Source organism: Camelus dromedarius, chromosome 3 (genome assembly GCF_036321535.1).
Source record: "Camelus dromedarius isolate mCamDro1 chromosome 3, mCamDro1.pat, whole genome shotgun sequence".
Lineage (NCBI taxonomy): Eukaryota > Metazoa > Chordata > Mammalia > Artiodactyla > Camelidae > Camelus > Camelus dromedarius.
Genome location: NC_087438.1, coordinates 91,641,019 through 91,656,877, shown reverse-complemented (window position 1 = coordinate 91,656,877; position 15,859 = coordinate 91,641,019). Strand labels below are relative to the sequence as shown.

At 44.5% G+C, this 15,859-nt stretch overlaps 1 protein-coding gene across 4 annotated transcripts in view; it reads left to right on the top strand.

The window, feature by feature from the left end:
• P4HA2 (prolyl 4-hydroxylase subunit alpha 2) overlaps positions 1–12,121 on the top strand; it is a 33,228-nt gene extending 21,107 nt beyond the window's left edge. For 2 of the 4 annotated variants that reach the window (XM_031448972.2, XM_031448971.2), the window contains exons 10-16: positions 1,412–1,482; positions 1,716–1,815; positions 5,684–5,737; positions 6,296–6,361; positions 8,067–8,135; positions 8,510–8,606; positions 10,629–12,121. In XM_031448972.2, the coding sequence (XP_031304832.1) occupies positions 1,412–1,482; positions 1,716–1,815; positions 5,684–5,737; positions 6,296–6,361; positions 8,067–8,135; positions 8,510–8,606; positions 10,629–10,699 (528 nt within the window). In that variant the 3' untranslated portion in view covers positions 10,700–12,121. Of the gene's footprint in view, positions 1–1,411; positions 1,483–1,715; positions 1,816–5,683; positions 5,738–6,186; positions 6,247–6,295; positions 6,362–8,066; positions 8,136–8,509; positions 8,607–10,628 lie in introns of all 4 variants that reach the window. The other 2 variants (XM_010981245.3, XM_031448974.2) reach the window with 2 other exon arrangements.
• The last annotated feature ends 3,738 nt before the right edge of the window (positions 12,122–15,859 follow it).

The following is a 15,859-nucleotide window of genomic DNA, read 5'->3' as shown; positions in this document are numbered from 1 at the left end:
TGTCATCAGGGAGGAACTGTAGATAGGATCTCAGGGAAGCGCTCTGCTCCGGGTGCACTGCCATCTTACCAGAATGTGCTGCAGCAGCACAGTGTCCAGGCTGGTGGATCTCACCTGCTGACTGGCCTTCTGGTCCATCCACTCCTCTCCATCCCTTCTGCCACCTCTTGCCCTGACCTCTGCCTTACATCCTCACTGGCCTCCTTGTTCCTGTTCTGGCAGTTCCTTAGTCAACTCTCCATGAGGTGTCAATAGTGATCTTTACTTACATTCAGGTTGTGGTGTCCCATCCCTGTATACAGCCTTTCCTGTATCTTATTGGTCACAGGTTGCCTCCAGCCCAGCCCTTACTTACCTCTTCAGTCTGTTCCTGTAATGGTCCTCTACCTGCCTGCTTACCCTTCCAGTCTCAGCTAAGTGGTTCCCCCTGTAGGAAACCATTCTTGACCCTGTAGACTGAGTTCCTAAAGACACTGAACTCCCCACCTCCCAGCTCCTACCATGATGTGCTGTAATTACCCAGCTAGTTTTCTGCCTTCCTCTGTTGACTTAGTTGTTTGAGGGCAGGGACCATGTCTTGTTCACCCAGCATAGTGTCAGGCACACAGTAAGCACTCATCAGGACAGTCCACAGCTGAAGCACTGGGGGCTGATTCCAGGTGGCAGGTCCTTCCCGGGAGTATCACTGTACCCATCTGTAGAGACTGGGGGTATGAGGTATGTGATGGTGTGTGTGTATGAGTATGTGGAGGTGGGTGGGTTCCAAGCAGCAGTTCACTTATTGCAACTTGTAGAGTCCTTTCCTGATCCTATCATCTGACCTTGCCAGGCTCCCAAGGGAGCGAAAACTGTGCCTCCTGTCTTTGTTCCTTGTAGCAGTGGGAGCCCAGTGTGAGCTGGTGCAGGGGAAGAGTCTTTGGGTAGGCTTCTGGGCAGAGGAGGCCACTGAAGTTCAGAAAGATGCTGGTAGACTTGTCCACAGTGAGAGGAGCATGCAAGGTTGAGGCTCAGGATTGGCAGCACAGTCTGAATGTGGGAGCAGGCAGGGGTGGTACATGGGCCTGGTGAGGAAGGGGGCTATCTCGACAGGTGGGTGGATGGACAAAGCAGATTCCATAGGCATAATTCTATAGACAGCATGGATCTGGAAGGGATCAAGGGTGGGAGTGACCCAGAGGGCAGTGTCCAGGGTCTGACAGCAGAGCAGGAATGTGGAGGCCTCAGACTCCTGCTCTGACCTGGCTTGCAGGATCAGGGGGGCTTTGGCTAGAGTGGTTGCCTGCAGACTGGCAGATCAAGTCCCAGTCTTTCCTTTTCCCCACTGGCCTGACCGGCAGATTAGGTCCCAGCCTCTCCAGGAAAACATTCAAGGCAAAGAATGGTAAGTCTGACTTGCCTTCCTGCCTTCCAGCTTGCACGAGCCACTGTTCGTGATCCCAAGACAGGTGTCCTCACTGTCGCCAGCTACAGAGTTTCCAAAAGGTTAGCAAAGGTGGTGGTGGTGGTGGTTGGCTGCTCAAGCCTCAACTCCAGGGCTTCCCGGTTCCTGCCCCAGGGAGGGTGGCTGGGCTTGTCCTCCCTGCTGCCACCTTCCCTACATGGAACACTCACCCTGTGTCTCCTGTTAGTGCTGGCCCTGACTCTGGGGAGAGTGAAGGACCTCAGTGAAGTCGCCTTTCCCCACCTTCCTCTCTCTCCCTCTTGTTTTGCGTTAGCTCCTGGCTGGAGGAAAATGATGACCCTGTTGTGGCTCGAGTGAATCTTCGGATGCAGTACATCACAGGGCTAACAGTAAAGACTGCAGAATTGTTGCAGGTATGGTTGTGCTTCCTGGGACCCTGGAGTTGGGAAGGGAGTATTTCTAGCTAGATGGTGTCTCTGGTGCCCAGGGCTAGACACAGGGAGACTTGCCCAATAAACTATATGACTGCACAATGCTATGAATATGGAGTAACCTCACACAGGGAAGCCAGAATTAAGTCTGCCCACTGGCATTCAACAGTCAGCATTCAACAAATATTGACTGAGTATCTTCTGTGTGTCCAAGAATCATACTAGGAACTAGGGATCATTGGTGAGCATCGAAGGCCTGTTCATGTCTTCTTGACTGCAGAAGCTGAAATCCTGAGTTGTTCCAGGGACACATCTAAGATCTATAAATATCTTCAGAGGTCATGGTTCTGAGTCATAGAGGTAAAGTGTTCTGTGATATGTTGGTGCAATTGAGAGGCCTGGGCTGGTTGGCTGGTGAAGGGGGAATACTCCTTTTAAAGTAGCCCTCTTTGGGACCCTGGCTTCTTACTTTTATATCAGAGGTGATTGTAAAGACATAGCAGCACCATGCTGAAAGTTTTGGGTACAGCTCTTAATATATTCTCTGGTCTGTTGAGTTCAAATCAGCACTGGCCATGCTCCTTTCTGAACATCTGAATTTCTGGGTACTGCTGTAAAGTGATGACCTGAGACATCACCACAGAAGGTTCACTGGCATTTTTCTCCAATCCTCTGGGTCTGTCTGGCCAGAGTTTGTGTCTGTTTAAGGATCTCATACTTTACCTTTAGACTTGGACTTTGCGTCTGATCAACCATAGATCTCATTAGAATATTGAACTGAAGATCACTTGGGAAAAATTCTCTGAACTTTTGCCTGGACACACCCAAGCAAATCAGTACTCATCTCCCCTCTCCTCTCCCCATGGCTGTGTCAGCAATCAAAACCAATTTTGAAGGTTCTCCTTTATGGATTTGTATGAGGTCCACCAGAGTTTTTAGAAATGTGCTGATTATCTTACAAACAGTCTTATGAAAATTTTATATAATTTTTTCAGCTTAACTCAGCTAAGTGTTTCATTTGTAGGCCTAATTTTTAATTAAGTTCTTAGGCAAGCACATTAGGAGAAGACTTCTGCCACATCTCCCACTTCCCTCTCATGTGTGAGAACACCACCATTTGAAGAGCCATAGGACTTCCATGCCCTGGGTGCATCCTTGTGGGTGTTGTGATTCATATCTTCCTGTTGTTGTTAAGACATCTGCCACTGCTTCCTGCACATCAGAGCCAGTTTTAGGACTCTCATGGCCCTTATTGAGGACAATGGCCTGCTTGGTTGCTGATTCCAAACCCTGGACCAAGGAGCTGAGAAGAGTGGACAGGACCTGTGCCCCTCTTGCTCTGGTGACTGGCTTCCCAGCTGTACCCTCTGTACCCTGTCTCACATGCAGCCTGAGAAGACAACAGCTTCATGCTTGGACTAGCTTCTCTGCCACACCCCTGGCTTCATCTTAACTGACCTTTTATCATGTGGTAGTTGATGACTGAGGACTGAATGCTGCAACTCCTAGTGAAGGGGCTTTTATGGTCAGAGCTCTTCTGGAAGAGCTGGGCCACAGCTTCCAGGAGGCTAAGACAACGTTGTGGTTTGGTTTCCTTCTGTAGGAACTATCTTGGCATTTTGTTTGCCACTGAGTGGTATTGAAAGCTTTGATCCTGCGTGTTCTGGGGACAGGAACCTGGGTTTCAGTACCTGTCTCTAAATGTTCATTTTACATTCCACACAGTGTGACATATGCCTAGGCACCAGCAATAGCCTCCTTTGCAGGGCCCCAAAGGGAGTGTTACAGGCTTCTGGAAGGGAACTAGTTCTTCTGCCTGTCAACATTCTTTCATCTCTAGTTGATGTGTTTGCTATAGATCATTTGGAAGAAAGAGCAATTGTGGCTTTCTTGTGAATTGAATGAGGGCCTATCTGATAGTGGAGGAGATGCTACAGTGCCAGAATTCTCTAAGATTGAAGACACTCCTGACTCAGTGTCTCAGCCTTCACCAAAAAAGTGATTTCTAACCACTTTTTACCCTTCATTTTGACCTCAGTATCATAAATACCCATGTCTTTCAGCGACTGATTCTTCTACTTTTGTAACAAGAAATCTAAAAATGCAAATGAATACCTCCTTCCAGGAATCAGTTTTGATGTACAGTTGCTTAAAAATATGAGTCTGGAGCCTGGAGTTTGCTCATGTGGCGATTCTGATTGCTGCAAATCGAGAGGTTCCCATGACACTTGCACTATTTGGGGCTGTATTAAATAGCATAGGTACAAATCGCTTCAGCACCATGATTAATGAGAGTCCCCAAACTGTTAAAAGTTGAGCCAGCTATAACAATGCATCTTCTTTCATTACCCCCAGTAGAGAAAGTTTAAGCAGTCCATCCAGTAAGTGGGAGCGTTGGAAGGCTCTGCAGCCATAATAGTCTCCAGCTACAAGCAGTGATCAAATTTCCCTAATAAGTGCATTGGCACAGTAATCACAGCCATGTTTAAAACTTTCTTAAAGTTCTCAGCTAGAGAGGGTCCAAAGAAAAGGCATTTGTAATATCACTTCATCAACTGCACTAGCATGTCTCTCCTTAGATGCATCTCCAGCACTAGAGCCATCTTCTGAGCCAGGCCTCCTGGCACTGTTGACAGGATTTCCAAGTATTTTTGGTGTGGGCCTTATGAAGATCGAAGCAGTGTATGACAGCATATTTTCATCCACTGATTCTTCGTGTCACAATTTTTATTTTTGTGGACACTGAAAACCATGCTGCTGAAGTTCTCCACTGCATCACGTTTGATAAAATTTTGTTTTGTTTTGTTTTGTTTTTTACTCCAACAGGAAGATTTTCTCTCTTGTAAAGTCCACCCTCCCTTTATCTCCCCTTCATGTCCATACGTCTCCATTATTGCCAGCTTTGCAGCATCTCTTACCTGACTGTTGGAATTGCCAAAAAGGATATACAAAACCAATTTTTTGAGTACTAATAGCTGAACCCCAAAGATGTTTATGGTTTCATTAAGACACAGAGCCATGTGTTACCATTCGGTACATCAGCTTCCGTGTCAGATTCTGTACTTCATCTTGAACTTCGTCTCCCATTCCAGCTACTAAAGCTAAAATAACCATTGTGATTTAGGACTTGTGCTGATAAGCTGTTCACAAAGGCACTTACAATTTCTAATCCTGTTGGTGACACCTGAACTGGCTCAGGCCCTACTTCAGGTCCAGACTCCCATTGGGAGCCCTGGGGTGGAGCAGCAGTTTTGGCTACCCTGCAGCCAGCCGTCCATGCCCTGCTGCTTCATTTGGATGCAGAAGTACTCCATGCAGTAGACCGCTGTGGGATGGGGTGGGATATGCTTGTCCAGTTCAGCCTGACCAGGAAGAGCTTCTAGGGACAGTGATGGAGGTGGCAGGAGCACTGCCAGGCACTAAGTAGCTCCCAAGTTAGCATTTAAAAAATTAATCCCAATTCTGAGTTTGTTTCTTTCTGCTGATTACCTTCTCACTATTTTCCAAACAACGAGGGCCCACGCCAAGGTCTGCTTCAAGAAGGGCTCCCTCTGCCACTGTACAGGTGTCCCCACAGGGCTGGAGCTTCTCCCCAGTGGCCATCTGCAGCTTGTCCATCTTGTTCTGTTTGGGAAACCACATTTGTGCTGCAGCCTTCCTCTTGGACAGCTGTAGACCTGTTTGCAGCATTTGCTCTGCCCATGTTGGCAGGGCATAATTACCCTCCACTTTAGACAGGCTGCTCTTGGGGGTTCTAGTTGTTACCTGGGGAGATGGTATCCCTGGGAGAGGGGCTGCTTCAGGATGGTTCATGCTGCTGACAAAATCCAACATTGTTATTTCCCACCAGGTTGCTAATTATGGAATGGGAGGACAGTACGAGCCACATTTTGACTTCTCCAGGGTAAGGCCCAAATCACCTTGAAATCAGGTGCTTTCAAGGGACCCGTACCAGGTAGTTTGAGAAGGTTGGGGCCTTTAGGAGCATGGCAGCCCCTGCATCAGGTCCCCCTCCCTCAACAGGGCCTACCTTTGTTGCTGGCAAAGTCCAAGTCCAGAGCTGAGTGCAGCCCAGCTGTTTCCCCTGTGATGTAGGGAGTGGTTCCCCTGGCCCAACCCTGTCATTCTTTGCCATGGTTCTAAAGCAGAGGACCTCACTCGGTCTTTGTGAAAGCTGTTCCTGCCTCCTTTTCCTCATGCCTGGCCAGGGTTTCCTTTGCAGCCTTGACCCATGGTCCAGGCTGATGTATGGAACACACACTTACTATTTTCCCCTGACCTTTTGGGCCCCAGTCTTGTGGGTGGTGGGAGAAGTCAGTTGCAAACTTGGGTGAAAGTTGTTGTCTGTTGCAGCGACCTTTTGACAGCGGCCTCAAAACGGAGGGGAATAGGTTAGCAACGTTTCTTAACTATGTAAGTATCAGGTACAGGCCCACCTGTTTACTCTCACTTGATTTTATAGAAGAATGAGCAAGATGCTTTCAAGCGTTTAGGGACGGGGAATCGTGTGGCCACATTCTTAAACTACGTGAGTATGATGCGTGCAGCGTATGGGCCTTAAGGGGAGCCTGGGTCCAGAGTGCTCTCTGACATCCACTCCTATCAGAGCTGATACCACCAGCTGTGTTTGATGGCTGGCCCTTCTGGCTCTTTGCACCCTTCTTGGCTGGAGTAGAGAGTTGCCCTTTGTTCCTATCTGTGTGCTCCCCTGATCCCCCTGACTTCTACATCGCTGGCTCTTTTTTGATGGGTCCAGTGCTTGTCTGGACTTTTGGGATGGGTGCCCTGGCAGCAGAGTGAGGAGGTATCCATGAGGTGCTCTTAGATGAAGCTGCCTTCGTTTCCCCAGAGCTCCAGCCACAGGCCATTGAGTTTATCTCCCACGTGAGGAACAGTTTCCTCTCCCCTCTGCTGAGAGCCAGCTCTTAAGAGGCATAGAAGCCATCAAGCAACTTAGACAGAAGCTGGTGTCCATTTTCTTCTTTGGTGTCTCATTTACGTTTTTATTGTGTGGTTATCATGTGCTGGGGACTGCCATGAACATGCTGGTGAGCAGGACATGTGTGGTCTCTCTTGGGCTTAACGGTCTAACGTGAAAGACTTACTTTAAACATAGGAGAGGTAACTGTTTAGTTACCGTGGTGATAAGTGCTTTGAAGTACTTAGTAGTGCAGGGTAGGGTTCAGAGAAGGCTTCTCTTGGGAAGTAACATGTCAGTTGACACTTGAAGGTTGAGTGGAAATTAGTTGGTGGAACATGGTTTCTGGCAGAGGAGTGAATGTGAGGAGACCTTAAGAGGAAAGGAGCTTGGGATGTTGGAAAAAAGAGAAAATGGGCGGCGTGTCTAAGAGTGCATGAATTGGGAGTGGCTAGAGGGAGAGGCTGGTGAGGCTGCCAGAGCCTTCGGGTTCTAGAAAAGAGCCTGGATTTGATCCCCGCTCCTATGAGAAGCCATCGGGGGGTTTTGTCTTATTCATTTACCATACGTTTCTTGAGTGCCCTTCAGTCTGTGTGGTATATGTCCCGTGGAAATATTTTTTAGCTCCACATTTTACTACATTACAGGCTAAAAGCCTGAAGTAAGAGAGCCAGATGAGAAGTGGTGCTTTGGGCATGAGCTGAGGCACTCTCTGGGCATGAGTGCGGCCTCGCTACTGTTGAAACTGTGTTCCATTTAGTTTGAGGTTTTACTGTGGGCCTCTGCAGACAGCGCCCTGCCTGCCTGCCCACCCAGCTGGCCCTGGGGAAGGTGGCTGTTCTGGGGAGGGGAGGTCTGACTAGAGCTGCCAGAGAAACAGTCCAGAGTTGGGATCACAGATGGTGTTGGAAGCCACAGGGAGCTCCCCGTCAGGGCAGCTCACAGGGCACTGGCTTAGGCAAGGCCCAGGCTGGATGGGGATAAAAGGGGTGGAGGTCAGTCAGGCATTTTTCCAGTACAGACTCAGATTGTTCCCATTCGTGGACAGCCAGGTTATGGGTCTCCTGCAGGCCTTTGTCTCTCGAGCGCCCATGGCATGGAGACTGTCCTGATGAACCATAAGCAGGGTTGAGAGAGGGGCAGAATGTGGGAAGAGCCTTTCTTGGCTGAACGGCTGGTGGTGGAGCAGAGCCTCCAAGCAGTTCTGCTCATGCTCAGGGTGGGGGTGATCTGCATACCTTGCCATGTCCTTTGTGGCTCAGTTGCTCTGAGAGCCTTGAGTAGAAGGGCCAAGCTCTATGTCTTGTATTCCCAGATGAGTGATGTAGAAGCTGGTGGTGCCACTGTCTTTCCTGATCTGGGGGCTGCAATTTGGCCTAAGAAGGTAGGTTCTGGTTCTTGTGGGTCAAAGGTTGAAATACGGGGCTCAGACTTCATCCATGTCTCCTAGTCCCATTCCCTGGCCTGCTTGACTACTGCTTTGAGGGGCCTTAGCCCCTTCTTGCCTGAACCCTGACCTTGTGGTCTCGGCTTCTATCTGGGAAGATGGGATGGGGAGGCAGGTAGGATTTGAACATCCACACCACCCCACTGTGAAGGATAGGTGCTTTCTGGGGAACTTCTCTACACTGGAGTCCTAGAGCCCCTGTACATGAGATAGTGAGGGTGTTTCTGCTCAGGGAGGGCTCTGTGGTACTCAGGGTCAGATCCTTGAGCCCACTATCCAAGCATATTGTTTGATGGGGCTTCTTTATCCAGGGCACAGCTGTATTCTGGTACAACCTCCTGCGGAGTGGAGAAGGTGACTACCGAACGAGACATGCTGCCTGCCCCGTGCTTGTGGGCTGCAAGTGGGGTGAGTGGCTTAAGGTGTAGTGTTGGTCTCTGGGCTCTAGTGGTCAGCCTGAGACTCTGAGCTGGGAGACAACTGCTGCCAATTTTCACAAGGCCAGACGGTCTCCATTTTTGAGATTTTGTTTCTTATTTTTTTGTTTTTTTTAAGCCTGCTAACTGGTAGCCCCACCTAGCCATGTAGCTGTGCATTCAGCTCGTTATGTGCCAAGACAACTGGTTGGGGACACTCTCAGAGATGCCTAGAGGGCTGCAGAAGCCCCAAGAAGCGTTGTGGGTCCAGGATGGCTCCCCAGAAGAGTGGACTCTGGCAAGGGTTCTGAGGGTGTAGTTGGGGAGAACTGGAATCAGAGAGGGCAAGGGGTATCCCAGGCAAGCAAAGCCTACGTGGAACAACACAGGCTAAAATCAGCCTCATAGGTGTGGAGACTGGCTGCCTTTGTCTCTTGCACAAGAGGAGGCCTGTGGCACAGGGGCCAAGAGATGAGGCTCCAGGCTGGGAACAAACTGTGGAGACTGAAACTTGAGCCTTGTTCTGGAAGCAGCTGTGGTGAGCCATGGAGAAGCTTGAACCAGGATGTGACAGGAAGTGATCACAAAGAGATGAGTATAAGCCCCCTGGGAGAGTTTTGGGGATAAACAGTGATGGGTCACAGAAAATTAAGAAAATGAGAAAAGAAACAAAAAAGGGAATATAAGTACAGTTGACCCTTGAACAGAGCAGGGGTTGGGGTGCTGACCCTCTGTGTATAATTTATAGTTGGCCCTTCATATACGCTGTTCCTCTGTATCCGGGATCTGGATTAGCAGATTCAGCCAACTGTGGATCATGTAGTACTGTTGTATTTGCTACTGAAAAAAATCCACGTGTAAGTAGACTCGTGCAGTTCAAACATGTGTTGTTCAGGGGTACACTATATAATCTATATTAGGTAGCTCAGATATGAGTAATATTTATATAATGATGTAAATACTGAATATTAATTTAACTAGAACTTGTAATTTAACTATATTGGGGGGTGGGGGGAATAGATATTTTAAGAGTGGTATAAAAATTTCCAAATCTCCATCTTTCATAGTAGACCATCAATATATAAGATCTAAAATTGAAAGTCAAGAAATAGCGTTATAAGTATGTTATGTAGAAAAATGAGGATAAGTATCAGAAGAAACAACAAAAGGAGTTGAATATACTCAAAGTGGGGATTGGTGGTGGGAAGCGGTAGGTAAGGATTGCTGTTTATCATTATAAGCCTTGCAGAACAATTTGATTTTTTTCAACTAAGTACGTGTATTACTTAAAAATATTATAAATTATATTTTAAAAGTATTCTTGCTTCATTTGTGCATTAACATCAATTTTAAAAAATTCATTATGGAACAGTCTCAATAGAGGAATGAAATTGTGGTTTGTAAGCATTTAAAACATAGCTTTAGATGACAAACCATGCTAGCACTGGCTCTTCTTCTCTGCTGCCCACAGCACGCAGATTGGATCTCCTGGCCCAGAGCCGTGAGGTTCCTGTCTAGGCCCTCTGCAATACTGACAGGCTTCCTCACCCTCATCTCCCACTTCTTAGTTCCCACCTGCCACACCTCAGTAATATTAAGTGTTGGGGTCCTTGACTTAACACCAGGGTGGTTCATGCCTTGATGTCTTTGTCATCCTGTTCCCACTTCCTGGACCCTCTTGGTGTAGGAGCCATCTGCTCTGTCCAACTTCTTCCCTGATACCTCCTACTCAGTTTCGTGTTCCAGCCCTGGGGTCTCCTCTTCCCCGACGTGGGTAGATGCCCTTTGGCTCCATGTCCGTAGCAACCTACATACATATATATCTTGTGTCACTGGCAGACTTTTGTACCCTTATCTGTCTTCCTCACCAGCTCATGAGCAACTTGAGGACTGAGACCAAGTCCTATTCATATCTGAGCCTCAGGTCCAGTGTAGAAGTCATTGTGAAGGAATCATTAATTTTGGCTGCTGAACTAACCAACAGGATTGTAACATACTTTCTCTCTGTTCACAGTCTCCAATAAGTGGTTCCACGAACGAGGGCAGGAGTTCTTGAGGCCGTGTGGATCAACAGAAGTTGACTGACATCCTTTTCTGCCTTTCCCCTTCCTGGCCCCACAGCCCATGTTGTCTTCAAGTTCAACGTGACAGACCCCTCTGTATGTTCCAGCCCCTGTCAGGAGGGTCTTTGGAGGAGTGAATGTTTGTCTGGAGCAGAGAGTGGACTGGGGAAGGTCTTGGGTGACCTGAGTCCAAGCCTCTCCAGTCAGCCTGTGCTATCTCTGGCCGCAAGGGTAGGTTGGAGTGGCTGCAGCAGAATTGGGCTGTCTAGCACCTAGCAAGGTGCTTTTGTACCTCAGATGCTTTAGGTGTGAGATGTTTCAATGAACCAAAGTTCTGATACCTTGTTTACATGTTTGTTTTTATGGAATTTCTACTAATGTGGCTTTAACCAAAAATAAAATGTCCCTGCCAGAAGCCTTAAAGAGCCTTATCTGGAGTGTTTTTTAAGATGGAGAGCTTTTACCAAGTAGCATTTCCTGTGCATCTTCTCTGTGCAGGCAGAATCTGGGTAGTATTCATTAGGCTCTAGATCTGGTTTTGGCACTTTGTTTTTCCTCTAAGTGTCCTTTCTGGAAGGTGAGAGAGATGGTCTCTCCTTGCCTTTTGGAGAACACAGAGATCATGTGTGTCCATGATTGTGATGCTGTTATAATTTGAAATTTTGAGACATATACACAGAATTGTTTGTGACTCACAGATGTACAGTTTAAAGAATGTGAAGGTGAGTATGAGCTCCCATGTCACCACCACCCAGGTTAGAGAAGAGATCATTTTCAAATTTACATCTCAGGAGTCCCTATGGGTCCCTCCTTGACCTGCCTCCACTACCTCGGTGGTAACCATTGTCTGGTGATTTGTAGTAGTTATGCCTTTGCTTTTCTCCGTAGTTTTACTATCCATGCCTGTATCCCTAAATAAATAGTAGTTACTTTGTTTTCTCTGATTTTGAACTTTTTGTAATGGAATCAGAGGATATTTTGTTGAGTGGCCTCTTTCATTTAACAGTCGTTTTTAGGATTCATCCACGTTGTCGTGCAACTGCAGTTTGTATTTATTTGTATAGTTCAGTTTTGTTAATGTATATTATAGAACAATACCATAATATAGCTGATATACTGTTGATAGACATTTGAGTTGGCTTCAGTCTTGGTATATTATGAATAATGCTGCTGTTGCATTTTTGTAAGTGATTCCTGGTGCACATAAACACATTTCTGTAGAATATATATCTAGACAAGGAAATGCTGAGTGTTAGTAGGTGAACCTTCAACTTTACCATTTAATGTATTCAAGAGCAGTTATGCACGTTGCCACCAAGAGTAAATAAGAGTTCTTGTTATCCCAACCTTCTCCAGTATCTGGTATTGTCATACTTTTGTATTTTAGCTAGCTTGTTACAAGTATAATATTATCTATTTTAACATGATTATTAATGACACTGAACAGCTTCTTGTATGTTTATTAGTCTTTAGATTTCATCTTTGTCTGTTCAAGTCTTTCTCTTACTAATTCATAGGCATTTTTTAATATATTAAGGGCACAAGCTCTTTGTTGATTACATGCTTTGCATCTTTTTTCCAGTCTGTCTTTTACTTGCAGTTCTGTCTTTTGATGAATAGAACTTCTTAATTTCTATGTCAAATTTTCAAGCTTTTCGTTTTTGATTTGTGCTTTTTTATGTCTTGTTTAAGAAATTCTTCTATACCCCAAGATGTTGAAGATATTTCTTCTTTTATAAAAGCATTATAGTTTTGTCTTTTACATTTATATCTTTAATACACCTGGGTTTTATTTTTGTATATGGTATGAAGTACAAGGGTCTATGTAAAAAGATTCTTTTACATATTTTATTAGGATAGGCCAGGCTTATGCTAGAATAATAAAATAACCTTTAAATCTCAATGGCTTAATGTATAAAGCTATGTCTCAGGCAAAAAGAAATCACTGGGTCTAGGGAAACTGCTACCTATCTACTGCCATATAATCTCCCTCTAGTGCCTTCCACCATCAGAACCTAACAGGAAGCCAGCTGGTAAGGGAATCTGAGAAATATGGTTTAGAGTCACAACTCCGCTGTAACAGCAGAGCATAGAACAGATGAGCTTGGAGCTGAGAAACAACAGAAAAATTACTGGCATGCTAGGTGTTTTGGTTGTTTTATTTTGTTTTTGTTTTTGTTGTTATTTTATTCTGAGATTCTTTGGGCTTATTTGAATCTGTACAATAGTATCTTCAGTCAGTTTTGGAAAATTATTAAATCATTTTCTCTTTCAATATTTTCTGCATTCCTCCTGGAACTCTGGTTAAATGTAAATTAGACTGTGTCATGCTATTCTTATCTCTTAACCTGTCTTCCATATTTTTAATATCTGTGGTATGTTTCAGTTTTTTTACAACTGTCTTATAATTTACTAATTCTCTTCTATTAAATGCATCTAGGAGTTTTTCTTTAAGCACTTTAAATATGTTAAGTCCATTCTTTTCTTTCTTTATACAATTTCTGTTGAAAATTCAGCTATCTTGTCGTCTTGCTGCTCTTTTAAAAGTAATTTCTCCCCACTCACTATCTACTATCTGCTTTTTAAGATTTTTCTTTGTTTTGGTTTTCACTAGTTTTACTATATGATATACCTAATTGGGTTTCTTTTTGTGATTTTCCAGCCTGGGGTTTACAGAGTTTCTTGAATTTGTGGGTTGATGTCTTTGATCAGTTTTGGAAGTTTCTCAGATATTATTCAAATATTATTTCTGTCACATTTTCTGTCTCTCCTCTCTTTCTGGGATACCAGTAATCTGGATGTTAGAACTTTTCATTGTGTTTCATGTCTCCTAATCTCTTTTCTGTATCTACTATTCTTTTTCCCCCTTGTGCTTCGGGCTAGGTATTTTCTATTGATCTCTCTTCCAGTTCATTTCTCTTCTACTAGGTCTGCCTATTGAGTTCTTAATTTTAGTTCTTGTATTTTTTTTAGTTCTAGAATATATTTTCAATTATTTTGAATAGATTCTAGTTCTCTGGGGGAATTTATCTTTTGTCTTCTCTTTTCTTGTACCAATGGATCAGTTATTTTGAAGTTCTTGTCCAATAACTCCATGATTTAGATTTTCTATGAATCTCTTTCTGTTGTCTTTTTTTGCCCCTGTAGTTTCTGGTCATTTGTTCCACTCTCTTGGTATGCCTGGTAGTTTTTGATTGAATACTAGACATTGTGTATGACAAATTATAGCAGCTCTTGATGGTGATAACCTCTTACACAAAGGGTTTACTCTTTACTAGGGAGAGTGGGGATTGATCATCTTGATCCAGTCAGGGCCTGGGCTGACATAATTAATGATGGGTTCTGGTTTTCTTAAGACGCTACCTCTGGTTTACCCTTGTTTTCCCATGTTAGGGGAGGGAAATTTCCCCCCTCTGCTCCTTTTGAGTTCTTGTGACTGAAATGATGATAAAATTGCAAGGCAGATTAACAGGAAAAAAGAAACAAATTTTAAGTCATGTGCACAGAGGTCTCATAGAAATGGGACCTAAGAAGTGGCCAAAGCAGGCATTTTTTATACTTCTTAGACAAAGAAACAATAAATTTGTGAAGGATTGACAGAAAAAAGAAACTTAGGTTTTGGGTGCTCAGTTAGTGAAAAATCTAAACAGAATTTGGACTTGGGGTGGTAAATTAAAGAAGTGACAAGGTTTGTTTATATAGGCTCCTCAGCCTGAATTGTCTATCTCTGGTGATAAGGGTTTCCTTCTACCTCCAGATGCAGGGAGTACACCTTTCACATGAGAGATTTATTTCTTGCTTTCAGGGAGACAAAGGAGGGTCACAGTGTCCCTCTTGTGATGACCATTTCTTAAGTAACTTTAATTCAAAATCATCAATATGCTATTTAGGTACATTTTGGGGTGGCCTACCCTGGGCCCCAGTACCCCCTTATAGGATATAGTCTTCCAGGCGTTTTTTAGTTGACAGCCTAGAGTCTTAACTGGATCTGTCTCTGCTGGCAGTTCTACAGTTCTAATCCTTGTATCCCCAGTATCTAGACACTCCTTTTCAGAGGTTTTCTGCTTAGCTTCTTAATCTTCCATTGTGCACAGCTTCAGAATTCAGAAAATGTCCTAATGGGTAAACAGGCTGAGTGGTTGACTAATCTCCCCACCCCTCCCTCCTATCCAGTACTCTAACAGTTTAATTTTTGTCTTTCAGTGCCCTTTGAGACTGCCAAGAGTTCTGTTGATTTCGGTGTCTCTTAGCAGTTGCCTTTTGCTTGGGTCCTTTATCTGGGTCATCAGTCTCTTACTCCATGCTTAGAATCAGTAAATGATCTAAGGGTAAAAGAGGCTACAGACTTTTGGCTTACCCACCTGAGATTCATTCTTCCCTAGGATCTTGATGCTTAAGCCCTTTTTGCTTTGGCAGTCTGTTGATATCTTTAGACAGATTTTTAAGATTTTATCCAGCTTTCTTGGTTGTTTTTGATATGAAAAGTGACACGCAATGAGCTGTTCCATCTTAGCTAGGAGTGGAAGTCTTGTTCATTTGAGTTTTAAAATTTTATTTTCATGTGAAATAAAATACAGATACATAAAACCTTGTCTTTGATACCTTCCATTGTTACCTGGTGTAACAAGATGTTCCACGTTCATCTTGAACATTTCCTGTATTAAGCATGGAATCAGCCATTAAGGAATCTGTTATGTGTTGGTGCCTTCCTTTCAATCCCATTGTGGTCCTGGAAACAAACACAAGATTACCTTGGAGACGAGGCACTGTTTTCAGTAAGCTTTATTAACCTACTTAGTATTAACATGTTCACTATGGTGCCAAAGAGTTGAGCATTTCATTAGGCATTTTGGTAGTGTGCTAAGGATCTTACAATCTGTTATTTCAGACTCACAGCTCTTTACAATAGATATAGAAGACGTTGAAGGTCAAAAGGCTAGTTAATGTGTCTGAGGTCACATGAGGTCTCATTGCTGGTTAGTGAAAGGCCTGAAAATCAAACCTGATCTGGCAGCTTACCCAAGCCTTTGCTCTGAAAAAGTAATTTGTATTTTTATTCATTAAACATTTATTAAAGAACTGATGTGGTAGCAAAGATAAAGAAAATACTGACTCTACCTTTAAATAATTTGGAGTAATGGAACAGATCATAAATAGATGTGTAGGTGTTGAGAAGTCTGAT